Source organism: Strix uralensis, chromosome 5 (genome assembly GCF_047716275.1).
Source record: "Strix uralensis isolate ZFMK-TIS-50842 chromosome 5, bStrUra1, whole genome shotgun sequence".
Taxonomy (NCBI): domain Eukaryota; kingdom Metazoa; phylum Chordata; class Aves; order Strigiformes; family Strigidae; genus Strix; species Strix uralensis.
In genome coordinates, this window is record NC_133976.1 from 73,250,777 (window position 1) to 73,274,992 (window position 24,216).

At 38.9% G+C, this 24,216-nt stretch overlaps 1 protein-coding gene across 10 annotated transcripts in view; it reads left to right on the top strand.

Annotated features, from left to right (window-relative positions):
- The first annotated feature begins 78 nt into the window (after positions 1–78).
- Positions 79–24,216, top strand: part of ERC1 (ELKS/RAB6-interacting/CAST family member 1) — a 305,039-nt gene continuing 280,901 nt past the window's right edge. For 9 of the 10 annotated variants that reach the window (XM_074871663.1, XM_074871668.1, XM_074871665.1 and 6 more), the window contains exons 1-2: positions 79–237; positions 11,210–12,043. In XM_074871663.1, coding sequence (XP_074727764.1) covers positions 11,375–12,043 — 669 coding nt within the window. In that variant the 5' untranslated portion in view covers positions 79–237; positions 11,210–11,374. Of the gene's footprint in view, positions 238–350; positions 440–11,209; positions 12,044–24,216 lie in introns of those variants that run through there. The other variant, XM_074871664.1, reaches the window with a different exon arrangement.

The window sequence follows — 24,216 nt, forward strand, 5'->3', positions numbered from 1 at the left end:
CGCCGCGGGGCGGGGCTGCGGGGCGTCGCGCTCCGGCGGCGGCGGGGGCGGGGCTTGCGTGTGTGTCTCGCGCCGGGGGCGCGGGAGGGAGCGGCGGAGCTCGCGCGCGCGCGAGAGAGGCGAGAGGCGGCGGGCGCGGAGCCGAGCCGAGCTCACTTCACCTCACCGGGGCGCCGCCGCCGCCCGCTCCCGCCCGCTCCCGCCGCGCGCACACCCGCCCCGCGGGCTGACAGGCAGGTGAGGGGCCTCGCTCGGGGTGAGGGGTCGGAGTGGGGGGGGTTAGCGCTTCTCACCGGCCGCTGGGGGGAGCCAGGAGCGGGGCGGGGCCTGCGGGAGCCGGTAGCTGTGGGCAGCGCCGGGCTGGGCAGGGGCTGCGGCGGCGGCGGCGGGGCAGGGGACAGGCGGTGGCGGGGCCTGTCGCCGGGAGGCTGCCGGTCAGGTGGGTCTGGGTCCGGCGACGGCTCCCCCGAGGGCCGCGCGGCCTGTCGGCCAGCCGGAGAGAGGGGGCGCCCGGGCGCGGCCGGGGGAGGCGGCCGGGGGGGTGCGGGGCCTCGCCCCTGCCGGGCCCCGCGCACGCTGTCACTGCCCGGGGGCCGGGCGGCGGCAGCTCTCCCCCGGCCGGCTCGCGGGGACGGCGGCGGGGACGGCCCCAGCAGCCTGCCCGCCGCTTCGCCGGCGGCCGGGCAGCGGGCCCGCGTCCCGCCGGGCATTGCTCGCGGCGGTGGTGCGCCGGGGCGGGCTGTTGTGCGCCGGGTGGGGTTTGGTTTCGCCTCGCACAGTAGGTCCTTCATCCTCTTCCCATTCGCGTTCCGTATTGTATTTTTCCGCCCCTACTTATTTAGTCCGTCCTTGGGAAGCGCACGCTTTTGTTGTCTTAGTCACATCATCTGAGGTAATGGTGACCGGTGCCTTTCCACCCGGACCTTGCGGTGCTGTTGGATTTTTTTATTTTTTCTCTGTGAATGCTCAGTGGTCACATTTCATTTATTTTTATTACGTCTACTACAAAGTAAGCGTCAGCTGACACGATGCTTTGTTTCTGAATCTGCTGCTATCCTGAAGCATGTGTCAGGGATTGCTGTCTCTCCACATCTGTCTCGTTTGTAACATGAACTCTAAATCTTAGTTATGAAGCGTACAATTTATCTTACATGGAATGTTGCATGTATGCTGGAAGTTCACCTTATGATTCCTGCTGACATGGTGTGAAATGGTTTAAAGTGAAACCCCAGTGGAAATGGGTGAGACTAGGAGATATGAAGAAAATCTATAAAGAAACACCTATGGAGGTGATGGTGGGGGAGAGCAGTACGGAAGCCAAGAGAATGAAAGCAAGTGGATAGAAATAGAATTGCTCCAAAGAACAATGTATGTTTAACGCTTTATCCAAGCTTGTATTGGGGGCACATTGGTGTACACAGGGTGGTTGTAGCTGGGTAATATGTTACCTCAAATCCAACAGGCTGTAACCAAAGAAAGTTGTCTGGTTTGACTGCAGGGTTGTAATTCTTAAACAATGGCCAACTCGCCTAGGATGTCTACAGCAGTAATCTCCACCAGCTGCCTGCCCTCCTTTTCTCCTGGAGGTTACTGCATCTCTAGCAGTAGGCGGCTGAACATACACCTCCTCCTGAGCTACTGCGATCTCTACGCTGACATATTACTGTATGTGTTGAAAAATGTATCAACTCAGATGTGTGCCCTAATTCAGGGTCACTTATGAGTCAGCACCCTTACAGCCATATCAAATAAGAATAGAGGAGAAAAATCACCAGCTTGCCCATGCTAATATGAGCAGAGTTGGTAGTACAACAGTGGGTTTTTTTTTTCGGTAATGAAATATTTGGACTAAACCACTAGTTATTTAATAACTGAGACAGCTGTACTGATTGTAGATCAGTTCTGGCAACATAGTATCACAGAACAGCAGTTCCCTGAATAGTCAAGTACGTGACTTTACTATATCATCTAGAAATTTGGAATTGTCTGAATCCATCAAGCTGCAAGAGGGGCTGCAGTTAGAAAAAGTTTGGGATCTGCTGAGTAAAATGTAAGTTTATCATAATATTTGATAGAATTTGAACTTTCTCCACCTTTTCTGGGAAAGCGATTTAGCTGTAATTTAATCACTTTAAGGATGTTAGCAGGTTTTTTTCAGTTTGGATTTCTCTTATCTGAGCTATATTAAGGCATCGTGTTTATCATAAGTCTTGGCATTGTTTCTTTGATCCTGTCACAAGCCTTATGAGATTCTGTTTGCATAACTTTTCATCTCTAACCTCTGGCTAATGGCCTGACTGGCAAAAAAGCAGGTGTGGTATTTACATGGCCTTTTGATTGAATTGCAAATCTTGGTCATGAAAGAAACCTAGGGTTTTTTGCTGAATCTGCTACTTTCTCAGTTCCTGGTAGCAGTTATCTGTGTTGCAGTATGAATAGAAATATTTCATGATGCTATTTTAACCAGTGTGTGAGTTGCCTGCTATTATTACTTATTTTATGAAGCAGGATACTCTCCCACTGTTATTCCTTCTCCCCTCACTCCTCCCTGTCTTCAAGCCTATTCCCCCGAAAGCCTCTCTTGTGTGAGAGGTTTGTTACACTTACCTGGCTAAGCCACTTGAAAACTGTAGTATGTTTAGAAGGTCTGGCTTGTTTTATCTGAGTATGGTATGCTCAGAAATGGATGGATGGATGCAGGCATGCAGCTTTTAAAATAATCAGACTGATTTCTAGAATTAAGAATAATACACATTCTTGAACCTTGCTGGCTACCCTGCTGTAAGAGCACTCTGGGTGATGAGGATTCTATCATTTAGTGCGTGTTTAAGCCAAGAGTTTAACTCTGTGGCATACAGTGGGATGTATGGCAGTGGTAGAGCATGAGATCCTAGAAAATCCAATGGTGATTGAGGAAAAGTGATGTTTTCTGGTGCATGGGTTGTGTCAATATCATTAACACACCTTTGTTGTCAGGGCAGGATTATGATGGAAATTCTGTAGATGGAGCATGCTTTGTTTTGCACAGTGATGTTACCCATGGTGACTTTTGACTTTAGGCTAGTGGTCCACATGGATTCACTGGTGCTTCTAGGTACTTCTGGGCTTTTGAAATATTTTTATCACTTTTAGTATTGTGCTTCCTCTATTGGGAAGTTGGTTGTTGGTTGCATGCCACCTGGAGGGAAGAGAGAAACAACCATGCATGCAAACACATAGTATTTGCTGACTGTATACTCTGAAAATCAGGCTATAAACTCTTTAGCCATACAATGACAGAAAATTAATGTCCAGAGGTCTTCAGTCTTCTAGATAATTAAAGAATGAGAGTTATTTTGACCCGTTCATCACTAGGAAGTTTACATAAACATGCATGTTTTGACTCCTGCTGCTTTTTGTGTTTTGCACGTCTTTAAAAAGGAAAAAGACACATGATAGTTTTTGCTGTATATCTTCTATCTGCTTTAAATTTAGAGATTTATAATCAGCTCCCATTCATTGCACAAAACAAGTCCTGATGCACCTTCCTAGCCTGCCTACACACGTCAGTGTTAAGAACGTAGGACAGGGAGGGATCATGTGGGTCATTGGGTCCAATTCCTGGCAAACCCAGGCAAGAAGAATCAGGAATTGAGAATGGTCCGCAATATATCTGCACCATGGGCTAATCATTCCGTAAGAAATTCAGTGCTGCCATTGAAATGCTTAAAGCTACTGGAGAGAATAGGCAGTGGAACAGTGTCCAAGACTTCTGCCATACCTGGGGAGCCTTCAAGTGTGATGTCCAGACAGTGTTAAGAAGTATGTGCCCCAGTCTCTGGAGGAAGACAGAAAAAATTCTGTTGGTACACAGCAACCTGACAAAAGGAAAGAACTTGCTCGTGCACCCAAATTTAGTGACCAGGTTAACTCTTAGTATACCGTGAGCAGAACCATTTTAGTCTGATGAGTGAGATGAGGGAAGGCCTTTAGAAATATCAGTAACACCTCATGTTCTGCCTTGAGTTGAGACCGACCTACAGAGCATTAGGAAAAAATCCTTATAAGCAAGTAGTGTATCACAAAGCATATATAAATATGAGTAAATAAAGATTTAGCTGCAACACATGCATTTTTATAATAGTAGTGAGCCTTTTTGGTTTTGTGGTCTCATTTTTTGGGAAAGAAAATGTGAAGGAATGAAGCTGTGGTGGTGAAAGTATACCCTTTAGGCTGATATCAAGACTGATGGGAATTACAAGAAACAAAACCTGATGTCAGTTAAAACTGCTTTTGCAAAGAAGCTGCTATAGAGTAGAGCGTGTTCTGTTGTCTTATACATGTCTTCCTTGTGGAGTAAGTAGATCTCATGAAAGGAAATACATACTTGTGGGAGACAAATTAACTAGGAAGCTGATGAATATTTCTGGCTCTTGTTTAGAGACTTGCAGGTAGTGTATTCTGGATGGGATATCTTGTAGGAATGTGAGAGAAGAATGGGAAACAGAATGGTATCTAAAAATCAGATAAATTATTTTCATGTTCTGTGGTGATTTAAAGTGTAGGTGTACTGTTTATGTTAACCTTTCAAATTTAAAAAGTGTGTAACAGGGAATGTCAATTTATGTTTAGAAACAGAACACTCCTTTGACAAATGACTGCTGGGTTTTTCCTCAAAATATTAGGGTCAAGGTTGATGGCCTACGTTTTACAAAACGTGGTTTTCAATATGTCAGTCACCTAAAGATTATCAGGGATTTTTGAGATATTTTTCTGAGAAGATTTCTCTTTCTGTGTGTAGCAGGGGGAATGTATCAATTCCTATCTCCTCATGTTCTGTGAGTCAGAACAAGGGCACTGTTGCTTTCAGTGAACTTGGCAGATGTGCAGCTTGGTGAACTTACTTTAAAAAACCCAACAACCTACCTTTAAAAAGGATTGGACATAAACAGATATCGATGCTTAGGCATCTATTCATGTGCTATCTAGGAATGTGAATCAATCATAATGTGAACAGTACCTTTTTAGTCTGCTTTCCATCTTAATTTCATTCATCCTTTTTGCTTTCTTGCTGTCAAGGCCATGAGGATAAGAATATTTTGATATGGATAACCAACTCTGAATTCCGTGGGTTCAATGCCTTGTGTTCAGCATTGGCTGGCTTGCAAATAATTTCCTAAGTAACCTATCTTCTCTCATTTTCTTGCGTAATAGTCATTAGTGAAGTGAATGTAATTATGTCATTTGCATTATGTCATTAAAGTAGTGAGGTAATGAAAAGTAGTGAGCTTTCTTACCTTCCAGAACTAGTCAAGCCTAAAATCTACATTATAGTACTAAGATAGATTCTTCCCATTTTTTATGTCAAGTAGCATAGCAACCGTAGCTTTTGTAATTGTGGTGTGTACCAGAAAGTAACAGGAGTTCCATTTTTTTGTCTTGGTTGACACACCTCTAAGTTGTTGTGAATCCTACTTATTCTCCCATCGTACCCACTATTTGAATTCCAGGGTAAAGATATTTGTAAGGGTTTTACTGGAATATAAGCTTTTCTGTTTTGGAATTCCTTTTTTTTTTTTTTTTTTTCCTTGCTCTGTTCTGGAGTCCAGGTCCCATTGTATAATCTAGTTGTTCTTACTCGTGATTAACTATTAAGGTGTTAATTATGAAAATGTGAACAATTGCTACCTCTGTTAATGAAGTCTAATGTGTCTGCTACACTGCTTTATCAGATTAAGACGGCTCCTGTAAAGGCTGACTTTGCTGCTGCTATTATAGAACTGACATTCAAAGCTTTCCTTGTGCAGACAGGGATTGGTGTGACAAGAAAGTTCAGTCTTCTGGGAGCTGGGTGTATGGCTTCTGCTATGCTGATGGGAGGCACGGGAGGGGTCACTGTGCTGTAAGATGTAAGATGTGCTTGCCTGCCCAGTTTGTGATCAAACTGGCCCATTCCTGACCATCAGGCAGTGATGGTATTAAGGAGTTGACTCTGTAAATGTTGCTGTCTGTCAGCTGGTGTCAGTCCAGAAGAGCAACTACAGAAAAGAAATTCAGAGGAAATGTTACTTGCTGAAGGCTGCAGAAGTTATTTGAAAACTATTTTTGTTTTAACAAGTGTAAGCAGGGATTTTCCTGTGTTTCTGCAGTATGTTTTTCTGTATTTGGTTTGCTTACTTACCTAGAAGTAGTTACTGTGGTATTAGTATTTGTCCTGGAGTAGGGGGAGATACGAAAGGCATTATATATTTATACGACAGAGAGATCTTCCAGGGGTTAACAAAACTTTGTGTTAATGAATCTTCTGCTTTCTGTCAGCTGTAGCCAGGAATGTCTGCTTTCTGAGTCACTGGTTCACATAAAATACTAGATATTGGGGCTGAGTGTGACTGCGTTGGTAAACACATCTCATTTTATTGGATTCTCTATCCTGAAGTTGATGTTAACGTGATCTCTCCAGAATTTCTTACATTTCTACTATGCCTGAGTACAACTCTTACTGAAAACCACCAGATCCTTTGACAAGAGTAGTGCACCTATTCCTGCTCTATGTCACTTTGTAATTGCTTTACAAGTAAATCTGCTAAAAGTAAAAGTTGTGTAGGTTGCATTTTACTGTTCTTTCAACATGCTAGGTTCTGATGCAGGAGTTACCAGCTTTCATGCTGCTTTGAATTACCATTTGCATTGATGTATGCTTCTGGATATTGCTATACTTCTTGGAGTGGTAGCTGCTTTGGTGTTTTGAAGGAGGCTTGATTCTCCATTGCTTTTCACTGTTTAGGACTAGGGTATCATAATGAAACATTCATTTTAGTTGCCACAAGTTGCACCAGTAGTACATTTAAATTTTACTGTCAGATTATAAATTTTTTTTTCACAGCTCCATGGTGTCTGTCTCTGAGTGGTTTTGGACAGTTACCTGTGATCTTGGAAGACATTTTTCTTAGCTGGCACTTCAGGCAGGATGCACTGTTATCTATCTTATCATTTTATATAGAAAATGTGTTCATAACTGTCCTTTTTTCAAACCTTTTTCTACAATATTGTGTAATTCTCATCTATTCTTTTTATGCTTCTGACAGTCCTTTCAAGCGTTTTCATAATTGCTAGATACCATTTTCAACTAATATTAAAGCAGGTCGATCATATGTGTCTACTTGTAAAGCTGCTATGCCAATCTCTAGATATCTGTATGAAATCTTTAGTTTGGCTGACATTAATTTTTGGGGATTTTTTTTTTTTATTTGGCTTGCAGATAAGATGCTGTTTGGAAGTTTTTGTTCTCTCAGGGAACAATGGAGTTTTGGTTCACAAATGTAAAGGTATGCAAGCTACCTTGAAGGAAAATGGTTTAGCACTGACTTCAGCAATTTTGTTTTTTTAAACATTTGCAGTTTATAGTCTCTTTCTCTGTAATCTTAGGTAAGGGTTCCTGTACTGTCAAAAAAAGACCAAAGGTTTTTGAAACCTACGGGAGAGTTTGCAAAGGAAAAATGGTCAATACATTAATGTCACAGCTAGACAGTGTTCCTTGTGGTTACCACCATTCTGTAAGGTTAAGGGATGATTTATTTGTGAGTAAATTTAGGGTCACAGAACAGGAAAAAATTAACAGTGCTGCATGTTGGCCTCCTGAAAGATAAGACTGTACTTCTGAGATTCCTAGTAAAATGCTAGTGTGGATCAGAATATTGAAAAGCTTCAACTTTTCTGGTTATGTTGCTATCTGAAAGAAATCTTTGACATAATTTTGCTTGGACTCCTGCAGGGAAGCTAGAACTCTTTCTTCTTCCTGATTAATTGGTATTGTGGATGAGAAAAGATGTTTCTGACTCTTCCTTCACAGTGCTGTTTCCAGGATGAAAGGTTTTCCTAGTGTGAATTGTCTTAGTATCTACTTCTGCTTATGGATTCCTAATAGCAACAAAGTGAAATGGCTGGTGATAAGTGCTCCTAGAAAGAAAAAGTTAAGAATTATCTTGTAACATTTTTTTTTTTTCTCTTGAACCATGACAAATCTCTGTGTCAGTGAAAATACTGAAACTGGCTGCATGGTTGGAAGGGTGTATTGAGTTAATATTTGAAATATTCACAATTTTAAAGGCTAACAGTGGTGTAAGGAAAGTTCTCATTTCAAGAGAAATAGTGGAGGGATATGTTTGCTTGTTTCGAAGGATTCTTCTTAATCTACTGCTTTTGTTTGGCTTTGCTTTTGAAAGGTGAGTGCAGTGTGATGTGTGGTGGTGGTGGCAGAGATGTCAGAGTTCTTCTCCCTGAGTTTCACGTGTGTCCGCTCCGGGAATCCTTTCCATAACCCTAATCAGCAGCTAATTCTAGCAATTGGCTTTCATAGCTTGAATTATTTGATTTTTCTGGAGTAACAGAGGGAATGGTGCCTACCTGTGAAACAAAAGCTTAGAGCTGAATTAGCATAGGACTGTTGCTTCCACTTAAGGTGGACGAGAGCCTACCCGCCTGCCCGGTATATTAGAAGACGGCTATTGCACAGCACTTGCTATGGTACCAGCTCCTTTCAGCTGCCCGGGAAGCTACTTTTCTGTCAAGGACATCAGTCACTTTCATTCTTTGAAAAATAGTTTAACAAAAAGTTGCTAAAGCAAGGAGAAAGCAATTCCATGAATTTTCCATTTTGGGTATGATTAACTCGTTAGAAATGATCTAAAATCTTTTGTGTGCTTCTTGTGTGTTGTTAAGCACTTTACTAGGTGATATTTCTGCATGCAACAGTAATTGTAGCAACTTCATGTTTTTTGGGGGAAAGTGCTTTAACTAAAACGCACTGAATAAAACACATCTTTGGGTTCAAGTTAAACTCATTTAAAGCGGTTAAGTGAATGAGTATTTGCACTGATTTACTGTTGTGAGTTTCTAGCAAATGAATTAATTTGGATTAATTTTCAAGAATCCTTGTAAATGCAAGCTCTCAGTTGAATGTACTTTATGTAGTGTCTAAGAAATTGTATCTGACTTGTTTTGAATGCTCAAGTGGTGTCACAGCAGCATTTTTAGCATTTTGATATCTCAAACAGTGAGATTAGTCTGAAATAGCTTTTCTATTTGGAAGAAGTGTTTTTCTTCCAGATCTGGGGCACAGTGTCTTGCTTATTGAAGCAACTCCAGTGGAACACTGTAGACTTTGTTACATAGTTTGTATTTCTGTACTCTTTTGCATAAGGATATGTAGCTGAAATAGAAGAAATGTCCTATCCATAACTTGTATTTAAAAAAAAATAATCTGTAGGTGGTGTTTTGGTAGCTAACTTCAATTATTAACGCCCCTGGCTATCTTTCCTTGGCCTATTTTCCTTTACATATGTGTTTTAAAATACTTCATAGCAATATTGTTGTTGGCTTTGGTTGTCATTTAAAAAAAAAAAAAAAGAGAAACTGAGAGAAAGAGAGAGGAAGCACTTGAATTTCTTGAGGACTGTTCACAAAACAGTATTGGCTTCCATTACCTTTGTAAAATTACTCATGCTGCTTTATCTTCTATGAAATAAGTGTGAAAATGAAAAAATGCTGGCTTACTCTGCTCTTGTTTTCCATTTCAAACTTAGGGTTAAACTAAACATTTTAAAACTATTTCTTGTTGTATTTTTTCCTATACTAACTTGTTTCTGAAAGGAAAAAATGATGTATCTTTTCTACATCAGGCTTTTACTTTTTTCTTTCTACCCTTTTCCAGTATTTTTTGCAATATTATTTTTTGGTCTGTTCCCCTCCACCTGCTTTTGCTATTTGTACAATTCCTTTTGTAAGTGTATTCCTCTTCTAAGCCTAATCTTTCATCTGCTTGCCCAGTTAGTATCTCACAAACATGCCATAGAGTTTGGAAAAATTGATTCCTAATATTTGGCAAACCTAACTTCTGAGCAGAAGGTGAGGCTAGATGAAAGCTAGTGTGAAAGTAAACATGTTGTATATAAGATGGTACTGCTCTTTGGATGCTATCTGGTATTCTTTTATCTGATGGGGAGAGGTCAGATCCAGGAATGTTTCCGTCTTCTAGTTTTGATTTCAGCTGAGCCCAACAGTGACTTGAAATAGTTTACACTGGGAAAAATAGGAAAAAAAAGTGAGAGCTGTATAGTGAGCAATTCTATAGTGCAGTTGTTCAGTAACAAGAGCGGATTTCATTCCTGTTTCTTGCTCCTCTACTAGATCTTGACAGTGGTCTCAGCCCAGTGCCCCTGTACTAGAGTCAACTGCTAGCACTTGTAGAAGAGCATAATGTTACAGTGCAAAAATAAGGAATTTATTGCATATGCTACTGGAGTTCTTGTTTAAAGAAAAAGTAGAGTGGAGGAGGAACTGCAACATGATATCATACTGTTCTGTGTTTTAAGAGGTCCTTGCTGTTGGAATGATATTATTTAATGGAATTAATCTGAGGTGGTTAATGAGAAGTATATTTTGATTTAAATCTTTGCTTAACCCGAACAAAGATTTAAGTCATATCCCCAGTTCGAGAGAAAATAAGATGCTGGAACCAGTTTTCAGTGCAGGTGAGATCCTCTTGTTCCTCTTAACCTCATTGGTCCCATTGCTGTGTGATTGCCATTCTTTTAGAGTTGTACCTATACTTGTTTAAGCTTTGTGGTCAGTAATGATTTCATGGTGGTTCTTAGTCTTGGATCTGACTTCTGAGTGTAAAGGAGGGCTGACAGCAACACTAAGGGACCTACTAGTTGATCATGATCAGAATAATTTCAGTCCATCCTACCTTCCCATTTGCAGGATTATTTTCACAGCAACAGGATTTAGAAACTGTCCTATGGAAGCTAGCAGTGCTTGAAGGAAAAAAATGCTACTGAATGGGCTTTAAATTCTGGTTGTCTCTCTTACTCGGAAAGGTAACAGGTAAAGAATTAGGACCACTTAGAAACAGGAAAAAAGTTAGATGGCTTTTGTAGAGTTCAGGTCATGACCTACAAAATTATGGGTTGAAAATGGATGGGTTCTTTTTTTCCTCTCTCTACATAACAACAGAAAATCAAGAACAGAAGTTCCTTTTTGAGTTTAAATATTAGAGTGTAAATAGAAGATTTCTTTTCTTGTGAGTGGGAATTGAAAAGATGCTGGAGAAGTGTAAAGGTAGTAGAATACACTTTATTTGATGTGGGACAAAATATATCATGATAAACTAGGTATTTAATATGTTATTTTTATTGATACAGATTTTAATATGTTGTTCTTATTGATGCAGATATGGTCCTGAACATCGTGAGCACGTGACTTCAAAGATGGACACCTGGATCTGTTATAAGTTGTGATTGGCCTTAAGCTGACTTACAACCGTTGAAAAACTTAACAGGATTTCTCTCATTCCTGATTTATGCCTATCTAATTGCCTCACACCACCAGCTTAATCATGTATGGAAGTGCTCGGTCAGTTGGTAAGGTTGAGCCAAGCAACCAGAGTCCAGGGCGTTCACCAAGGCTGCCACGGTCACCACGCTTGGGCCATCGTCGAACCAACAGCACAGGAGGCAGTTCTGGGAGTAGTACTGGGGGTGGCAGTGGGAAGACCCTTTCTATGGAAAATATTCAGTCCTTAAATGCTGCCTATGCTACATCTGGCCCTATGTATCTAAGTGACCATGAGAACGTGGGTGCAGATACCCCAAAAAGCACCATGACTTTGGGCCGGTCTGGGGGGCGGCTGCCTTATGGTGTTAGGATGACTGCAATGGGTAGCAGCCCTAACATTGCCAGTAGTGGAGTTGCCAGTGATACTATTGCATTTGGAGAGCACCATCTCCCTCCAGTGAGTATGGCATCCACTGTGCCTCACTCACTGCGCCAGGCCAGGGATAACACAATAATGGATCTGCAAACACAACTCAAAGAAGTGTTAAGGGAAAACGATCTGCTTCGCAAGGATGTGGAGGTGAAAGAAAGCAAGCTCAGTTCTTCCATGAACAGTATCAAGACCTTCTGGAGTCCTGAGCTGAAAAAGGAGAGAGCTCTGAGGAAAGATGAAGCTTCAAAAATCACCATTTGGAAGGAACAATATAGAGTTTTGCAAGAAGAAAACCAGGTTTGTCATCTAATGTCACTGTTGTGTTAGTGCAGTAGCATGATTAAATGAGTTTAATAAACTTGCATGTCACATTAAAGCAGCTAAATTGTATTGGTGCTTTTCCTAGGTAATTGGTATGAATAAGATGTGTTTTCAGCTTACAGGCCTCTTCTTAAATGTTTGTCAGACTTGTAAGCCACTTCTTGAGTGTTCATTTCTTCTTGTGTGTCATGTTTTTTTTTCCTGGGAGTGATGCTAACCACACGGTTTCCTTTTGGAAGTATTTTAGCCTGTTCATAATTAATATTGCTATAGTGCTTACCTCTTGAAGCATTCTCTGCAGAATGTACTAACTGCGGACCCCAAAACCAACTGAACTGTTGCTGAATGTTGACAGATTGCCAGTAAAACAAAGTTTGTTACACTGGTCTTATTTTAGAGCTCCAGTTATTAGAATCTCCAGACCTACAATTTTCACAAACAAATGTGTTCTTGACTAAATTTAAGTAACACCATTTAATACCTGCTCATCTATTCTTTTGTCATAAGCTGTGCATATCTTGTTACGCAACTATCATAAAGCACCCTACAGTCTTTTTGTAGGGGTCTGGCTACTTAGAGAATAGGCAGAAGAACAGAGAATCTTGGGTGTCTAGTTTTTTGTCTTGTCCCTAAATTAGAATAAAACTGAGAGGTTGATTAAAATCAAGGTCTCTTTGTAGTGAGCTCTACTTATTAAAAGCTTTTTAAAAAATTTCCCACCTAGACCTTCTTGCTAGCTTAATCTGGAAGTAACTACTTGTCTTTTGAGTTAGTGTCCTCATGTTTAGTTGTTTCTGGCCAAATATGAATTAGGTATATCTCTGGACTCTCTGGTAAGAAACCTCACCAGTCTTATGGAAAACAGACCCAGTGTCCAACTCCAAAAGTTTCCTGACATGTAAGTCAGCTTTCACCATGACAAAATTACTTTCCCTATTGAGTTTTCTTGATATCCGAGAAAGTTTAATGAAATAGTTTCCATAATTCAAGCATGATCATGTTCTTGAAGCTTTTAAGATATATTTGCTATTTTAGGCAGTGCTTTTTTTTTTTAAGATTTGTTTTAGAAGGTAGAGGGAAACTGCTGGATTTAAAAAATGGTGCTTCTAGTATTTGACATGATATACTCTAAGGTGACCTGTCATAAATAGTAGATTCCATTTGACTAGTGATAAATCGAAGCTGTCTGTGATTTTCTTTTCACTTTTTAAAGAACTGAGTTGAAGAAATTAAGTTGCTTTTCTTGAGTTAGTATGAAATAATTTAATGAACTTTTAATGTAGTTTTATAGCTGTATTCTTACTGAATGGTAAGTATCACAACATGGGATTTGTTAATATGTGTGACATTTCGTATTTATTTTCATATGTCATCTTGGAGTGAAGAAAACCTAAAGTTAAATAGTTTTTATTAGAAAAGTAGGATTTCCTTAGAAGGAGTAATTCCGTGAAAATTTTAGTTATAGTGGTACAGTACCATATAATGAATACATGGAATACCATTTACTCAACTTTCTGATGCTCTTTGTATTTCAGCTACAGGTAAGTATTTTAATTCTCAAATTCTTTAATTTCTCAGAATCTTTAATTCTCTGAATATATGGTTTAGAATGGATTAACAGGTTACTAAATGTGATTGGAGAACAGCGATTCCACGATCGGAGGGGTTTTTTTCTTGCCTTTCCTTTATCCTCTAATTAAACATTTACAGATATTTCCAGGCCACTGTTCTGTAGGCAATCACTATAATTACTACCACACTGGTAGAATTGTATAACTTTGGTCCAAAAAAAGAAGGGTGCAATTTAAAAGTAAAAGGGTATTATTGCAATAAGCTGTAAAAATTAAGAATGCTAATTAATAGATTATAGTTAGCTAACAGTGTGTCCTAATTAAACTCTGAATTCATTATGTCTTCTATAGGTTTTTGGAGTTCATCACTTCAGCCTTTTGTAAAGAAGATCAGTTTAATAGGGTTTACTGTAATTAAACAGACTTCTCTGTTTAGACACTGAACAAGGGATTTCTCTGATCTGTTGGGGGACCAGAAAAATCTCTTCATTACCCCTCTCACCTCCCCATAAAGTGAGTTCCAGTATAATTGAAGGAACTGCTGTTTTAGACCTCAATACGAGTATTTCAGCACATCACTTTTAATAAAGACTTCTCACAGGTGCAAAACTTGTGCTTTATATTAGGTTTAGCTAATACATTATATTAGGTTTGGCTAATGCTTTATATTAGGTTTAGCAAATGCACTGTTAAAAATGGACTCAACTCATGGAGCCAAGATGCTGGCTGACTCACGCCATCATCTGATATCTCAATCTCTTTGCTGTGGTCTTGGCTCTTTATTCCTCTATGCACTCTTGATTGTTCTTGATTGTATTTTTTTACTGCTATTCTTGTCACCTCAACTTAGAATGATTGAATTGCTTCTTGGTTTTGGAAGTTGTTAAAAATACGTGAAAATGTGAGCTCTGGTGAGCTACCTCAGCCTTCTGTGAAAAATGCACTTGTGTGTTTGGGTTTTCTTTCCCATTTCTTGGGAACATGTGCAAATGAATCTCGGTTATTGATGTATTGCTTACTGATTTCCAAGAAATTTTCTGGATTCAATAAAGATCAGAGAATGAATAGGGAGATTAAAGAGCATGCTACCTGTCCTGAGGCAGTCACATCTCTTTTTGTTTGGTTGTCCTCTTAGGGCAATAGGTAGCAGGGATATATCGGATGTAATACTGAGAATGTCATGCACCTGCACCGATATAGCTCTCACTTGGGTTGAGAGTGCTTTGGTCTTGCTCAGTTGAGGTGTTTGCAGCAGTTGTGGTGCAGCACAGCTGTATTCCTCAGCTACTCTGAGCAAATACTACAGCTGTGGAGTGTAGCATGAACTTTATTTTCATCCTTTGTTACTGATCTTGAAGAGCCAGAAAATCCTTTCTTTTCATAAATAGGAAATGTCATTGTCATCTCATTTTGAAGAGCTTAAAACTAAACATGGAAGGTATTCCTCTAGTTAACATAAGTTCTTGGAAAAAAATACAGTAGTTTGCAGTGCAGTGTGGATTAGTTAACCAATTATACTTTTCAAGAAGCCAGAAGGAGAGTGCAAATGATTTCTCAAAGGTTAACAAACCCGTGCATATACAAGGAGGAACTGATGGAGCCAATAAACAGGAGCTTGTTTTTGGCATGGTATCACTCTCCTCAGCATGCTTTAGTAGAAACTGTATTTTTCTGAGTTGAATTTTTTTTTTTTTAAATGCGTGGTTTAAAATTTACCTGGAAACCTCTTCATCAGAAGCCAAAAGAGGAAGGGAAAGGCAGTGAGTATTTTTTTGCACTTCGATAGAAATAATTTCCCTAAAAACTGTACCATGGTGGACTATGTGGAACTCAAGAAAGAAGGAACTCCTGTCAGTTGAAACTTGCTTATAACAAAGTGATTGTCCCTTACAAAAAGTAGTGCAATGCAAATTTGATGTCTAATGCCCTGCATTGAAATTTACCACATTTGACTGATCTTAATTTAAGATCTGATTTATGTTTCAGCTGAATAATGTGGTACTGCTGAAAACATCTTTTTACTTTGATGTATTTCTGTGGTCTTTGTGGTTAGTCTTGGATGTCTGAGTGAGAATTTAACCAAGAAGATATTTCTGAAAGGAATTTCACCTTGTTTGGGGTAAGCTCTTGAAGAATATTATACTTTATTGTGATGGAGAAGTGTGAGGGGTGTACTCCACCATTTCATCAGTGTTCTTCAGTCAGAAGTACACTCCATTTCATAGCAGCGTGGAATGAGCATCTTAAATGCATTGGGTGCTGCTGTTGTGAGACTGACTGAGCTTCTAATGAGTACATTCTTCCTCTGAAAATCAGATTAATTCTCACTTCTCCATTGATTTAATTTTATGGGGTTTTCTAATTACATTTAAAAAAATGTTTTGATTTGTCTTAGTGAGGTGTTATTCTAATGCTAGTATTGTTCCTGAGTTGGTTATTAGTTGATAGAAGGCTGAACTTTCTCCTATTATGAATGCTTCATTGTGCAATATGCAGTTCCATAGTCATTGCTTAAAGGCATTATCTGTATCTCAGCATTACACTTAAATAATTCTTATAATGGCAGATGTCTGTCAGCTCCCTAGAATGCTGCCAGCTTTAAGGTTCCCTCTGTCTTTCCCCAGTTGCAGCATGAAATTATAACTTAATTCTCTTTTAGAATAACTCAAAACTATCTCCTCAAGAGTGCTTGATATCTGAGGCATTTATCAAGTTGCAGCACTTTGTAGTGACTTCAAAAATTGTCATGTAATTGCCCAAGAGACGGGCCTTCTGTGTTCTGTCTTTTTGCAATTCTATAGAAATAAAATTAGACTTTTTGTGCTTATCTACGTTTCCCAATGCTCCTTTTCTCCCATGTTTCCTATTGAGGTAGAATCTAATACCTTGAGTTGCTTTGAACTGTAGCATGGGCTGAACAGCTGGTCTCTGCTTGATCCATTAAACATACAAGGGGAATACTACCAACTTAAAAGCAGCTCGTAATAAAACGGGTGACGTCAGTGGTACTGTTGAATTTAGTAGTTTAACTGTGCTTTTTTGCTATTAAGCTGGGGGAGGGATTACTTTAAATTCTGCAGAATTTTAAGCAGGCTCTTTCTGCTATAATTCTTTGTCCACCCTGTATTGAGACTGTTCAGATATTGCACTCCTAACTAAGGTTACAGTGTATTATTCCACCATTCAGTATGTATATTCCTGAAAAGTCTTGTCTGTGTTACTGTATTTCTCTGGAAGCCATTGTCTCTTTTGGCTTTATTGTAATTCTGGTGTTTGAGTAACTAACTTTTTCCCTTAAGTGTTCTTACTTTCTAAGTTATGAACTAGGTAGCTTGAAACTGTGTAAGGCTCTGGTTTAGAAAGGCTTCCTTTTAGTCACTTGGTACACAGTTGAACAATAATAGATGATAGCAATAGCTCAGAGGTGCTCCTCCATTATAGTTCATTTTAGTAGCGGTCTTGTACTGATATTATAGCTTTCTAATACCAAATCCAGTATTCTCATGTGTCTTTCTTACTCTGTGATATTGATTTCAGTAGAGAGGAGGACTTTTGATGGAACTACCAGTCCATGGGAAAAGGATTGAAGTTGTACTAATAATACATATGCCAGTCTTTGTGTATGCCTGCAAGGCCAGCAACTGAAATAGAGCTTTTATAAACTCTTTCCAATTTGGTGATATTAGAAAGCCTCATAACTTAAAGATGATACGGGAGAGAGGGCCACCATGACTAAACTGTTAGTTGGAAAGTATTTTTTTTCAGCAAAGTAGGTATCTAAGATTCCATTAACATTTAAGGCATCGGTAAGACAGAGAAGCTTTTTTATTTAGGATAAATATATATATATGTACATTCTGAGATAAGATCTAGAGACCAAAAGAGTTTAAAGGAGACATTTCTGTACTCTGAAAGTGATTACTGTGTTGGACAGCTTATCAAGAGCAGTCATGCCAGCTATCTGAATTATTAATTGAGAAAAGAAACATTGTGAAATGCCACTTCAATCTCAGCTGGCAGGAGGGGAAGAAGGTATAAACTTGGTAGTGCTCTAGATATTCCAGTGTACAACTCCTTTGAATTTATTTTGTATATACACTTGTGTTTAGTGAACACAATAAAATACCAGTGTTTTCAGTAATAGTAATTTGTGGTGATTTGAGCTCCTCGACGGAAATCAGATTACAATGGCTTATCAGCAGGTAAGTGTAGCTATTTGGGATTACACTATATTTTCCTACATGGATAATGCTTTGTAGTTTTTCTGTATAATTTTTGGCATAATGTGATGAACAGAGGGAAGAATGACTGCATCCGCTAAATGTAGCAGATCATAATTGTATCTCCATTTTTTTATCTGAAGATAACACTTATGAGACCTTGAAAAGAAAGTCTGTTCAGCAAAACTTAGTTTCATAACTCACAAGGTCTACATAAGTATGTTTTTACGTAACATTTGCAGATTTATATTGCGTCCTCTTGGAAAGACCAGAGTCATGTTTTGTATGCATAACAAAGCGTAGTTAATTTTCCTTCTGTGTTGATACCAGTTGTTATATCGAAGTGATTTTCTTAGTGCTTGCAGTAGTAGTACCTTGGACTGCAAAGCAGAAATGGCTTTTTTGATTACGTTAGCAGCCTTGAGAAGAAGGTAGCAATGCTCAGTTTTGATCAGTTTTGTAAAGCTCCGTTCTAACTTAAAGCTCATAGTAAATCACCAAACCCACCCTTGATCTAGTGTTTGTTCTTTTTACTGTTGAAATGCCTTGTAACTCAGTCATGCCCTGTTGTTGTGTTGTGTTTTGTACAGTCACTTTTGCTTCCAAAGAATATTAGGTAGTCTGTTTTCTTTTCTTTATCTTGAGGAAACTATACTTTTTCTTTTTTTTCTATTTATAACCTTGGACTAAACACCCAAAAACTTCTGTACTGATTGGGAGAAATGGAACATACCAATATACATCATGTTTTGTAATTGCTGTCAGTATTTACATTTAAACCATAAAGAAAAGGAGTCCATGGAAGGATTCATTATCAACATCTAGATCAGTAATTGAAGAGATCTCATGATAATTTTTGTCATTTGACCTCGATTAAGAAAGTCTTCTTAAGGATTCACCCTAGGAAGATTGACTGGATTCTTTTGAAAAAAAAAAAAACCCCAAACCCTAAACTAACACACCAACTCCCCCTCCCGCCCCCCAAACCAACAAAACCCCAACCAAAACAAACAAACCAAACCCCCAAACCCTAAAAGCAGAAAATAGTTTCCCTATTGCATGTGTGCTCATTGAAATGAGCATGATCAGATGCCAAAATATTGGCATAGAACACTGTTAAGAGTGCTTCTAGTGATTGTTACGTTAGAAATCAGAGGAGTTAAACTTATGTATAATAGTTACAGGAATAAATACCACGTGACTGCCTTCTTCAGTTTAATTTTAGTAACTTTGTTTGTAAACTGGAATGCTAAGTAATGTACTGTCATCGGTAAACCTAAGATTTTGATGGCTGTTGCATTTAAAGTGTTTATTCATCTATAGACAAGCTTTTTTTTTTAATATCTATGTACTACTACATCTTCCTGTTGTTATTTAAATGACTCAAGTGTGTGTGCAATGTGCTGCTTTTGCTCTTCCCTGGCTAGGGGCTACTGGTCCAGGATCCCCTTGAAACAGAGAAAAATTATTTAGTCCCTGCTGTTATATACTGCCCGCAGTTCCTGTGTGGATTGCTTTTAAAATCTAATGATTGTTGTCAGTATTTTGGAAAATAAATACTGTAAGCCACAAGGGTGAGCAGTTGTTTGGAGGCAATTAGATTCTTCCAGAATTTGACTCCACAACATCAAAAGGAATTTAAAGGCAGTATGTAGTTTTTTAACGATCTTGGACAGCTCATTGCAAGAACACACAATAAGACCAGGTCATCGTGGTGATGGCTTTTCTAATCTCATGCATAAGACAATGAAAATACACTTCTTATTGAGGGAGGGAGAAAGGGATGGAGATCAGCTGTCCAATAGAAAGATCTTTTTCAGTGTTCTGCAAATATGGCAGAGATGGGGAGAATAAATTCTGCTTGCTTTGTTTAATGCCTGTTGCTGTATGATATCAGTCTGTTTCTACAGTGGTACCCTTTCCTGCTTCTTCCTTTCTTTTTCCACCCCTTTACATCCCTGTTCCACTGGGCTCCAGAAGGAAACAGGGAGACAGCCTAGGTTTGGAAAAACAAACAAGTAATAAATGGTAGTCCAAAATTAACTAAGCCTCACTGGTATCTATATCAAAGCTAAGTATGGGTGTATTTTTTCCTGACCAATACATACTACATCATCATCATGTTCTTATGAGCAGCATTGTCAAGGAGTAGGCACTTCATGAAGTACTCTGTTGCTGTCTAAACGTTTCATAGATGCAGGCCTTCTGCATGAGTAACTATGATGTTAAGTCTATGGATTTTTTGATCCTTCTTGTCAGATGATCAGGTACCAGCTACTTTAGGTTGTTAAATTTTGAGAGCAGGTGGTCTTCTAATTATAGGTTGATGTGGATTCCGAAGAATACAGGGCCATGCAGTTCTTCTGATACCTTTTGTCACTTGTTTCTGAGGTCAAAACAAGTCAGCACAGGAACTACCAGAGATGAAAATATCTTTTCTTCAGGTACTTTGTACAGGATCTGGTTCTTCCATAATAGTTGATTGTTCCTGGCATTTAAAAAAAAATATATATATATATCTGCAAATCCTACCTTTTTTAATGCAGTGTGATGAAGCTTACATACTTTTTTCCCCTACAGGAGTCAGTGAAATTGTCTGAGCAAAGGTCTGGTTTTCTCAGATGACAAATACTTATTTTTGACTGAGGGGAGGGAAAAGCTTTCTGAACATAAGTTTGTGTTGTAGCATGTTGTCTTTGAGGATCTATAAGTGAAAGAATGCTCATTTCAGGCTTAGCCTATTGGTAGACTTTAGTTATTTTGGACCAGGAAGAAGTCCTGACATTGAAGATAGTGGTGTGTCCTATAGACCTCCTGTCTTGCTGTGAGAAAGCAAAGCTTTTTTTTTTTTTTCTGTTGGCATAATTGATTAGACTTTCCAGATTTTAAGTGGTTATCAGTTCTCAGATAAACAGAAACAAACTGTGAAGCAACAGAAGTAACAAGATAACTAGAGCTTTCCTTATTGGAGAGGCAAGATACCCACACGGCCTATTCCAGCATCTGATCTGGAAGCTGTACGCTTCCACGAGGCTTATTCTTATGGCTATGTCTGTTTTGAGAGATGGAAACATTTAATACTAAACATCTGATTTGCTAAAGGATTCAGGGCATCATACCAAAGCTCTTAAGCTCTTACTAGAAATGTTACAAATGTCAAAGGCAACACTGCTAAGAAATGCCAACCTGCTTGGAAAGCTGTAGAAGATGCTAATCCTCCACAATCAATTCATGCCTTGGATCTGATCTAAAGAAGCAATAGATTGATGAGAAAGACATCATAAGAGTGGTTGTACTTCTACAGTCTAGGCTAGATCCTTTCAGTGGAGCTAGATATTATGATTAAAGGTGTCTGTATCATGTCTGTGCTGAACACTTTCTTGTCACTGTGCTGCAAAATGAAATTACTTTTTCTGCTTTTCAGAAGGTGCATCTCATGCACACAAATGGAAAGCAACTGTAAGGTTTTTATTTTCCACATAAGAAAAAGGTGGTCTTAGTTACATTGTAGACTTAAAAAAGAGTGAAGGAGCGTGAAGGATAAGATTTTTCTCCTTTCTCTTTTTAGGTTAGGGTTTTTTTCATGTAAGTCTCATGGGACATAGTTTTTTTTATCTGATCCAAAAGAGATCCCTCAGTTCACAGTAAGACTTAATTATTGGTCTGGATTTTGCATCAACTAAAAATGTACATATGAAGTTCCTGAAAGTGGTTTTGGCTTATGTGGCAAGAGGTTTCAGTATTTCTTTGCTGGATGAGAGAAGTGCATCCATGGAGAGGATGACAGAAGCTTTAGGCCGAGGATTAGTGCTAACAGGTGAAATGATGAACCCCAGAATAATCCTAGAAAAAGGAAATGGGCAGAAAGAACAAGCATAGTAAAGGCTTTTAATTAGGCTGTTAGATGCTGTGCGCTGCACTGAAGACTTAGGAAGTAACTGCCTCATTTCCCTCAATTGGATAAATGTAGAGAATCAGATTGTTCAATGATTCATTATTCATCTCTGTTCAGGAGTACAAATGACAGTGTAGTGTTTACTAGGTAGTTAACCAACAAATTTTCAGTGTTTTTGTTATTACACTGCTCAGTAATCCTGATGAGGAAGGAGAGAAGAACTTTGGGAGAGGGCAGAAATAAAAATCTGGGTAATTCTTTGATCTGACCAAGTATGGCAATCTTTGTGTGTTTTACATTAGCATAGCAAGTATATGTACTTTTCTGAAATCTTCCTTATGATGCGTATGTTAAAATCAACAGATGTAGTTGCTTGTGGAGATTTGTTTATCCAGAGTAATAGTACAAAAGGCCTACAACCATAGATATGCTTTTTTTGAGGGTGCAGGAATTTCCCAGTCTTCATCAGCCTGTATATCAGTTGAGCAAAGTCAAATTTTTCTGTCTATGGAAGCTTTGATTTGGAGGACAATTTTTAAGGCTTTCTCCTTCAGTCAGTATCTGATGGATCAGGTGTGGCCATATGGTTGTGAGCCTGTTAATGTGTAACCATTTTAATAGATCTGTGACCCTAGTTACTCAAAGAAGGGACCTTTCTAAGGAAGCATAGGTATACTTTCATATGAGAAAGTAAACAGTGTGCTATATGTGTGCAGTCAACAGAATTTTTTACAGGTGAAGAAAAATTAAAAACTCAACCAGTTTGTGATCCTCTTTGCAGAGGATCTTTGGACCTTCTGATCATGTCACCATGTCTGGGAGGTTCCAAAGAATTGAATTATCTGCAGTAATTTATATTGGGGGGGAACCCAAAAAACCACCTTGCAGTAAAATGAATTAATCCAAACTTTTCTTAACACTGGATTAATTTTGGTTTGAACTTGTAGATGGTTTTGTCATTAAAAGTTTCAATAGGTATCCTTTGGCCATGATTCATGAGAAACTCTGTGCACATACTTGACCAAGCAGTTGAAGTAAGTGTAGGTACTACTGTGTGTGCTCAGGGTATGATTTGTAATACTTTTCTCAGTTGTGTAACATGCTAGTGAGATCCTACTAGTAGTTCCACAATTACTCCTTTATAAGCCATTTTAGTTGGAAATAGTATACCTTCTAACTACTATTACAAACCCCATCTTACTTTTTTTGGGCTTTTTTGTTTTAAATCACTAAATATGTTTACTATTTGACTTTAAAATTAGGCTTTGCACTTAACATATAACCATTGAACAAATTTGGTTGTACTGCTGTTACGTTCTCTGTCCCCCATCCTCCTAGAAGTAAGATTCAATATCCCATGTTTGCCATTTAAAGAAGGTTCCAAGTTATCTTTTCTATCTAGTAAAAGCTTTTACTTTTTTTTTTGCTAAGGCTGGGAATGCATTCAAGACTGGCCTTCTAAAACTGCATACCGTGTTTTCTCAAAGGAGAATCAATTTAGTGTATACTTATTCAGATATTATTCCTCTCCTTCTTTCCATTTGGCTGAATCAGCTCAAATCTGTATGCCTTCTGAGGTCTGTCTTCTTTTGACTGTGTGAGAATTGTCATTCATTCATATTTAATGTCACTTTTTTTGTTAATTAACTGTTTATAGTGTTTCATGCCAGGCTTCTTTAATCTGAAAGACTGGGAACTTGTGGAAAAAATCATTAATTCACTTTCTTTTGTACTTAATACAGTTGTTAATGTTTCTTTGTGAACTGCTGAATGCTAGACAGTCTTTGAAGACTGGTCTGGAAAAAGTAGATCTGTACTTCACAGGGTGAACTTGTTAGCAGGTTATTTGGTGTAGTAAGACCTGATTATAGATAGAGTTAATGCTGGGACCCCTCCATATATGCTGTATATAATTTGGCTGTTCAACTCTTGACTAGATTTGTTCTGGTCTATTGAACCAAACATTCCCCTGCACATGTGGTTATATGCTATCTGAAGGAGTGATACTTGATTCATTTCTTTATTTCTCCATTAGGGATTGAGGTGTGTTTGGTGTGCATCTGGAGCAGAGCTGCTGGTTTAGTTTCTTCTGATTGCTATCTAGTTCACACACACCAAAACTGTTTGTGAAACCAGCCAACACATGACAAGTAGGAACTATCTGAGGATCTTCCAAACAGCACAGCAAAATAAAAGGCTGTTGGGTATTGTAGTCATGTTTGTATAGCTTCTAATGCTTGAGCCTCTGCAGGAGTTTAAATACTGATGAATTAAACATTTCAACACTCAGCAAGGTTAGTGTTATTTCCGTTAATGAATGAATATTGTAAAATGTTTCCAAACCATTAAATTGGATTAGAGATGATGTGATTATTCAAAATCATGCAGATAGTGGTTGCTGTAGTTTGAGATATTGGAGAATTTTTGTCCTCTGTGTTAACCATTAGAAAGCAAAATTACCAC